Source organism: Cherax quadricarinatus, chromosome 17, assembly GCF_038502225.1.
Source record: "Cherax quadricarinatus isolate ZL_2023a chromosome 17, ASM3850222v1, whole genome shotgun sequence".
Taxonomy (NCBI): domain Eukaryota; kingdom Metazoa; phylum Arthropoda; class Malacostraca; order Decapoda; family Parastacidae; genus Cherax; species Cherax quadricarinatus.
The window spans coordinates 11317392-11326708 of NC_091308.1; the positions used below are offsets into that span (position 1 = coordinate 11317392).

Genomic DNA, 9317 nt, shown 5'->3' on the forward strand with positions numbered 1-9317 from the left:
GATATGAGAGAATACATCTATGTGGTATGTGTGCACCACATAAAACAAATCCTGCAGCACACTGTGTATAATGAGAGAAAAAAAAAAACCAAGATTTTCGATTAAAACAGCAACTTTGCAGTGTTTTTTCGTATGTTTTTTATAGTTGTATTTGCAATTTCTTGGTCTCATTTGATAGAATGGAAGACATATTACAGAAATAGAGATGATTTTGATTGGTTTTAGCACTGGAAATGGCTTGAAACTGAGCTCAAAGTAGCGGAAATGTTAAATTTTTGTCGATGTTCAAGAGTGAACAAACGACCTCACACATCTAATACATGCCAGCTGGTGGATCTAATACACATTCACAAATGTGGTGATGATATTTATACAATTACAATATTGCATAACAGTAAATCTTCTATTTTTTGGTGTGAATAAAAATTCATTATGTAAATAAAAAATAAAAATGGGATTTATTTGTAAAGCCTCAAAACGTAACTAATGAACCGAGGAAATGTTAGTTTAGTGCCAGGAATGCCTACATTGTTTATTCTGGATGCTATTTTGAAATTTGAATATTTTGAACTTTGTGTTAAATTGGCCAAATTACCAATTTCCGATCACTTTATTTTGTAGTTGAAACAGTTGACTTGGTGATTTCTTGTGCTCAATCGATAGAATAGAAGTAATACTAGTAAAATAGCTAAGAATTTGGTTGACTGGAATGATGTAATTGGCCTAAAATGGAAGTCAAAGTAGGCAAAATCGCCGATTCGTAAATATCGGTGACACATCAAAATTCGCGAGAGCATAATTTCGTCAGTTTTCCATCAAATTTCGTACTTTTTGTTTTATTACCTTCGCAAAAAGATTCTCTATCATTTCATAAGAAAAAATAACAAATTTTTTTTTGGAAAATTCTTGGACACTGGGGCACCACTTCAGATTTGGGCCTTGGACCCTGAAGGGGTTAAAAAGGTAGATTCTGGGAAATTTTCCTGGTTCTCTACCTTGCCTTCCCTCCCCTCCCCACAAGCATGATTTATGGGATTTTGCTAGGTCTTCAATTATTGGGATGGTCTAAACCAACCGAGCATTTTTTTTTTTCCACAAATAAATTTTACAGGTTAAGAGCAAATATCCTACTTGAGCTTATTTCAAAGCTTGGCCCTATCTAAGGTATACTACCACCCCACTTTCCCAGGATATTACCCACAACAGTCAACTAACACCGAGGTACCTACTTTCTGCTAGGTGAACAGGGAAAGCACGTGTAAGGAAACATGCCCAACATTTCCACCTGTCCCAGGGATGGTTATGGATAATTAGCAAAGAAACCTTTTTTTTTTTGACGATGTATTCGAAGTGGAGAGCAAGTGTTATATAGAAGAGGCCTGAGAATGTGATTAATGAATAAAGGGAAGGTTGCTTTAGTGGCTGGAATTTCTAGTCTGCTTTGGACTTTTAATACAAAGGGAAACAGTAAGTAAAAATCAACTAGTACAGTATATTTGTGAATTAAGTGACACTGACAACTGATATACCTTTGATGGATTTTGAGTTTTCCTACTCCTGGGTCAGGCTTCTCTGGCGTTTTCCTGGTCAACCAGGACACTAGGTCATCACACGAGGGGCCTAGGGTGATCAGAGATGACAAACATTGGGTCCAGTCATCTGCACCCAACCCACCCGACTACCTGGAGCGTTTTCCAAGGGTCAATGCCACCATGATCTGGTCCCAGACCAGGCCACCCAGTGGATGACCTTATTAACCAGGTTGCTTGTGCTACCCACACTAAATCCAATGTATGCACCACAGCCTGACCGATAACGAACCGACTTGAGAAACTTGTTACATTCTCTCTTGAAGACAGCCAGGGGACTGTTGGTAATTCCCCCTATGAATGGTGTAAGGCTGTTAAAAGTCTTGTTCCTCTTATACTTATTATCTCGTAGTACATTCGTGCTTCTCATTCAGGTATACAGAGTAAGAATCAAACATGCAAGCCCATAAGTATGCTTTTAGCAGACTATTGGCTTGACAGATTCAAGGTGTACCAGGGCAGCTGTTGCATGGAAGTTTATGCCTCTTGCCATACTGCCAAAGACAAAGAATTTGCTATATTACTGTGACTTCCTTATTTTAATGATTTGCCTGAAAACTCAATGGACTTTAATCTGACAGAGAATGTTTGGAAACTTAATAAGAATAACTTCAATATGTGGAAATATCCTTTAAGTCCTTTCAATCAATCAAGTTTATTCTCTATAAGGATTACAATGCAGGGTTTACAGATTTTGGATATTGTGTGGTTTACATGTTATAAAATAATAATTACGGAGGGGGCTACTAGGACACCTAGCATGGCTAGGCATTTCGGGCAGACTTAGATTAATTCTTAACTCTAAATTATTACAAATTATGGATTAAGCTGGTATTATGGCTAAGTGACTAAATGATAGTTTGTGAGTTTAGCAATGTGAATGCTTTTGTTTTGGCACAATACATAGTTTCTATATCGGAGTATCACAGGCAAACTTATGACTAGTTAGGATTCATTTTTTTAAGATTAAGATTCGTATTTCTGTGTTTATAGTCAAATGGGCGAGTAAGTGTGAACCACCAGGTGGTTTTCATGTAGTTAGTTGACAGGGTGTATCAGGGAGATAAGATGTTTTCTAATGGTAGTTTTGAAGGTGATGAATGTGTCTGCAGTTCTAGAGTTTTCAAGTAGGGTGTTCCAGATTTTAGGGCCTTTGACATACACTGAATTTTTGTAAAGGTTTAGTCGGACACAGTGAATGTCAGATGTTTATGTGTGGTGTTATGCCTGTGGGTCCTGTCACAACTATCAAGAAAGCATTTTAGGTCAAGGTTAATATTTACCCCCCCCCCCTCCACAAATGCAAAAATTGGGGGCTTTTATGAAAAAAAGACACCTTTCGATTGTAAAACATTCGCTGTTGAATGTTTGTGAAAATCTTTTCAATCCGTTCATTATTAATAGCATATCAATGGCAAATAGGTAAATAACTTACTTTCCAGATGTTCAAGACAATACGTCTAGGTCTATTACCTCTGATATCACATCAAATGTTATAGTTACTATAATTCACTGTAGAAACATCACACAAAGATGGGATTTACACCAAAATGTTGCCAAACTTTAGAACTATTATTCAGGAAGCTTAACATTACTGATTTTTTTTTTTTTTTTTTTTTTTTTATGTATGCACCCTCCAACCATGGGTTTACAACCCCTTAACACCAAAATCTCAAGTGCCATTAAGCAGGTGTGGGAGGGTATTTACTTTTCTGACCTCCATAAGTCAAGCCTTATCAGTATCTAAAACTTGAGGGTAATCCTATGAAATACTAGTTTAAGTGAGGAACAAGTACATATTTCAGTAATTTATATTTAAAACTATAGGTTATTGTGAGTACTCTCATTTTGTGATTTGTTTATGCACTTGCATATATATGACACCTACTTTACAATAAAAGCTCCACATAATGAACTTCCAAAATACAGAACAAAATCCACTAGGTCAATCAATTTGGAAACAATGGGTGAAGTTCATTGGTTACAGAAATGTTCATTATTGTTACCATCATGGCAAAGTGATCTCTCTATCTACCACACATGCCATTATCTGCCACATGCTTTCTCCAATTAATTTATTATATAAAGGGTTTACTGTATATTGCACCATCTGCTGAACCTCTTGCTTTTGTAGGGAATGATTTATGTGTTGATTTAAGACCAACTCTGAATTTTCTTGCTTGCATTCTAGGGAGTACAGGTCAAGGGACTCCATGATCCCAGTAATTTAGCGGCTTACCTGAATTTAAATATACAATGAAGATTCTTTGTACAATCTAAGTCTGCAGTGTTGCCCACCTTAAAAGGGTACTGCTAATGTACAGCAGTATTCCAGCCTAGAGAGAACAAGTGACTTAAAGAACACCATCGGCTTGGCATCACTGGATTGAAGGTTCTTGCTATCCATCCTATAATTTTCCTCAGTTATGATAATGACACTGTCGTGATAATTGAACATGAGATCCTCCAACATTATCACTACAAAGTCTCTCACTTCAGTCTGTTATAATTTTATGGTCTGTTCTAGTTTTATTTAACTCAATTTTCCCATAACGCAACATAACGCATGCTTTTTGTGGCCCACTGGAAGGCTCAATTTATATTAATTTGGAGATTTACGTTGCCCTTCACTGATGCCACTCATACATATTGTAGGACAGTCTGCAAAGGATGTCCCTGTCTCTATCAGCTATAAGGAAAAGGAAAAGGGTGAATACTGTACCTTGAGGAGCCGATCTTTTCACTGTGGCAGCCTCTGACCTAACTATTTACTATTATTTTGTCTTCTATTAGAAAGCTAAAATAGTAAAATAACTAACCGCATTTCAGTTCCTGCATGATCCAAGGAGGTATGCCTATATTCTATAATCCCAGTATCTCAAGTCTCAATGTACATGACTGCAATAGTGCAGAGGGCAGCACATATTAATGATGCAGTCAAATTGTAAATTAAAGACACATACAGTCCGAATCTAATTCGAACCTTTCAAAGGAACCAATATCTTAGAATACACAAACTCATTATGAGCATGGAAGGCCAATTCCATTGTTCAACTCAACCAAATTCTTATTTCATTAGTATGCCTTCTGTTCTATTGACTGAACACCAGAAACCTCCAATTTAACCATTAGAACTACCCTAAAAAGTGTACAGAAATCAGTAATGTAGCCAATTTTACATAAAATTAAAAAATTAAAGACTTGCCCTATTTCTCAGATAATAAAATATAACCAGGAATGATTGGTCATGGTTTACTGCATCCCAATAATTGAATCAGACCTATTAAAAGCCCATAAAAAAAAAATCATGGGGGGGGGGGATTCTATTACCCCTCTCTCACATCTACCTCTGGGAGACTCAGTAAATGGAGCAAACAACAATACATTAAGATAACTATAGTATAATATAGGTAGTAAGTTGGTAGACAGCAGCCACCCAAGGAGGTACTACCGTCCTGCCAAGCGAGTGTAAAACAGAAACCTGCAATTGTTTTACATGATGGTAGGATTGCTGGTGTCCTTTTTTCCGTCTCATAAACATGCAAGATTTCAGGTAAATCTTGCTACTTCTACTTACACTTAGGTCACACTACACATACATGTACAAGCATATATATACACACACCCCTCTGGGTTTTCTGCTATTTTCTTTCTAGTTCTTGTTCTTGTTTATTTCCTCTTATCTCTATGGGGAAGTGGAACAGAATTCTTCCTCCGTAAGCCATGCGTGTTGTAAGAGGCGACTAAAATGCCGGGAGCAAGGGGCTAGTAACCTCTTCTCCTGTATGTATTACTAAATGTAAAAGGAGAAACTTTCGTTTTTCCTTTTGGGCCACCCCGCCTCGGTGGGATACGGCCGGTGTGTTGAAAGAAAGAACTATAGTATAATATAGGTAGTAAGTTGGTAGACAGCAGCCACCCAAGGAGGTACTACCGTCCTGCCAAGCGAGTGTAAAACAGAAACCTGCAATTGTTTTACATGATGGTAGGATTGCTGGTGTCCTTTTTTCCGTCTCATAAACATGCAAGATTTCAGGTAAATCTTGCTACTTCTACTTACACTTAGGTCACACTACACATACATGTACAAGCATATATATACACACACCCCTCTGGGTTTTCTGCTATTTTCTTTCTAGTTCTTGTTCTTGTTTATTTCCTCTTATCTCCATGGGGAAGTGGAACAGAATTCTTCCTAAGCCATGCGTGTTGCACGAGGCAACTAAAATGCCGGGAGCAAGGGGCCAGTAACCCCCTTCTCCTGTATAAATTACTAAATTTAAAAAGAGAAACTTTTGTTTTTCTTTTTGGGCCACCCTGCCTCGGTGGGATAAGGCCGGTTTGATATGGAAAAAAAAAAAACTATAGTATAAACTTTAAGGCTGCCAAGAAGCATCAATACTATCATTTCAAATATAAAGAAAATTAACAAGACATCAGTCAAGAAAGAACAGTTTACTGTGATCAGATGGACTGTGATTCAGAGGCTAAACTGCAGGCACCAGCAGTCTGGCTAAACACACCACTGAAGGGAGTTGCATATGAAGTTAGAGAAAGCTAATAAAGTTTGGAAACAATGATGAAACCAAGAAAAATAAGCATAAAGGTAAAACTGCCAGTGAAGAGAATCTAAGCAGAGGAAAGGATTGGAATATACAATATTACAAAATTTCGAAGTAATGCCTGAAAATCGAATATTAAATCTACTGATGAACTGGCAAGGGAGAATATTTTAACCTTAAACTAATTCACTCATTAACTCTTGCCCAAAATGTTACTGAACATTTCTTACATGTGTTTTGATCAAAATATTAATCCAGGAAGAAACCTGCCTTTTCCATTAATACAATAGTTGCAATAACACTGTATAATGTGGCTAGGTATAGGTATATAAAAATGCAGCATTAGACTAGCAGTGGTTTTTAATTATATTTAAATGCCTTTATAAGTTCAGGTCAGCTCCTGACCAGCCAGGCTATGGTACACATGTTGACCTGCATGCAGCTGGCACCAACAGCATGGTCACTGACCATCAATCTGGAGGCCTGGTCTGGAAACCATGATATGGGGGGGGGGTGACCCCTGAAACAGTATAATTTCAGCACACTATACAGAACCGATGAGGTTATCAATGGTCAATAATGGTGACAACACTAATTCACTCAGTTATTTGAAAATTGTTCAGGAAAGTTAATTTAAAAGCTTCATATTAAACAAAAAAGTTAAGTCCCCAATTGTCAGCAAACTCTTTTATGCATACTAACAATGTGGTTGCCTACCTCATCTTGAGCTTCCAAAGCCATATGTACCACAAAATTTGAACCCTATAATTTATTTGCAACTCTTATTTAAAGGAAAATTAAATAAGGAAAGTTACTCAACAGCATCCATGAAACATTTATACTGTATATAGGTTGCAAACGGCAGGAGTGAATTTTTAATTCTTCAAGAAAAAACAAACAGTACTTTACTACAGTATCTCAAAGTGTCTAAATATTATGCAACTTATCCTGGAAACTGAAAACACACCACATACAAAAGAAAAAAAATCAACCCTTGTGCAGCACACATGGTTCTGGTTATCGTACCATAACACAATAAGTTTATGAAAGTAACATTTTTAGTGAAATTTAAGTGCATTATACAGTGTGAAATTTAAAGGCTAACTATTAATATAATTGTACAATGCAGTAATAAAATTATTCTTTCACAAATATTTTATACAACTAGAGGTAAAAGCCACTGGCCTGGCTAGCTACTACACTAGAGAAGATGTAGTACTGGCGAGAGGCTCATTCACAACCCTGACAATGTTGCCCCCAAAAGATTCCTTATAAAAATCTTTACAGCTCAAATCTGCAATAGCTGGTGTCTGCCTGGTGATGATTAATGGCTCATCAATCCTGTCACCTGGTCTAACCTGGCCTCCTGGTTAATGGGTTGGTCAATCAGGTAGTTTATGTCTGTAGCATGCAGTTTGGCATAGGGGCATCCCAGTTGACCAAACTTTACCATTTGCATCTAACTGGCCCAAATGCACAAAAGTAATTAAATTACCTGTAGTGGATGCTGGGGGAGAGTTCTCCAGGGAACGGGGTGGATCAGAGTCGATAAGGGAGCCTAATGGAGTCCCAGACAGAGACTCAAGTGACGGCGTAGGAGAGCCGACAGACATCCTCACCAACCACCCTCACACAACCTGCAAAAAGATGTACACCAGGTAAGTGTTATACTTTGCCAGGAAAAAATAAATTGCACTAGTATGTATGTATATGTATATGTATATGTATATGTATATGTATGTATATATATATATATATATATATATATATATATATATATATATATATATATATATATATATATAATTTATTATTATTATCACACTGGCCAATTCCCACCAAGGCAGGGTGGCCCGAAAAAGAAAAACTTTCACCATCATTCGCTCCATCACTGTCTTGCCAGAAGGGTGCTTTACACTACAGTTTTTAAACTGCAACATTAACACCCCTCCTTCAGAGTGCAGACACTGTACTTCCCATCTCCAGGACTCAAGTCCGGCCTGCCGGTTTCCCTGAATCCCTTCATAAATGTTACTTTGCTCACACTCCAACAGCACGTCAAGTATTAAAAACCATTTGTCTCCATTCACTCCTATCAAACACGCTCACGCATGCCTGCTGGAAGTCCAAGCCCCTCGCACACAAAACCTCCTTTACCCCCTCCTTCCAACCCTTCCTAGGCCGACCCCTACCCCACCTTCCTTCCACTACAGACTGATACACTCTTGATGTATGTGTGTGTGTGTGTGTGTGTGTATAAAAAGAAAGTGTGAATAATGCAGAGGACTGTGCAGAGTTATAAAGGAAAGCCAAACAGAAGGGGGAGATGAATATGGAGATTTATAGGCTCTAGACATACAACAAGATAAGGACAAAACGTTGATAAAAATATGCAGTGGTACCCCGAGTTTTGTACAGCTCCCAACTTGAATAATACGTAAGTGTATTATTGTAAGTGCTTTTGTTAAGTGTATTTTTTGGGGGTTTGAAATGGACTAATCTAATTTACATTATTCCTTATGGAAACAATTTCGTTAGGTAACGGTACTCAAACAGCCTTCTGGAATGAATTATGGCCGAAACTCTGGGTACCACTGTAACACCAACAACAACTGTTATTTATATGCATACTGTAACAAAAACTGTAATATCAGAAAATGTCTTGAACTGCTTTGAAACATCAGAATGTGCCCAAAACCATTAAAAGAATGGAAAAAGCAAATGACTTAAGGCTACCTATGAACATTTCCAGAGGTGAATGCCTCATCAACCAGGATGTTACTGGTGGCAACATTCAGTCCAATTGATGACCACAGCCTGGCTAGTCAGGTCCTGATTTGAGCAACTTTTTTCAGTTCCCCCAGTTTCTCATTCTTATATCAGACAGACAAGGACACGAATCATAGCACTGTAACAGTGTTTGTTAATGGCATCAGAATTTCTGCAACTGGCACCTATCGAAGACACAGCGAGTCTTCAAACAGATGTAAATCAAGTCTTCAAGTGGGCCTCAGGCAACAAAATCTGAAGGATAACCAAAGGACAGAGGAAATAAAGATTGACACATTCCGAGGAGTATGGTTTGAGGGACTAAGGATTCCCAATAACTTAGATGACCGACTGAATTTACAGGGGCAGTTCAGGTACTTTGTACATTCCCTAGATC

General features: G+C 37.7%; 1 protein-coding gene across 3 annotated transcripts in view; it reads right to left on the reverse strand.

Annotated features, from left to right (window-relative positions):
• Positions 1-9317, reverse strand: part of LOC128686258 (brain tumor protein) — a 163980-nt gene that overhangs the window by 44712 nt on the left and 109951 nt on the right. For all 3 annotated transcript variants that reach the window (XM_070085798.1, XM_070085797.1, XM_070085796.1), the window contains one exon: positions 7647-7788. In XM_070085798.1, coding sequence (XP_069941899.1) covers positions 7647-7764 — 118 coding nt within the window. In that variant the 5' untranslated portion in view covers positions 7765-7788. The remainder of the gene's footprint in view (positions 1-7646; positions 7789-9317) is intronic.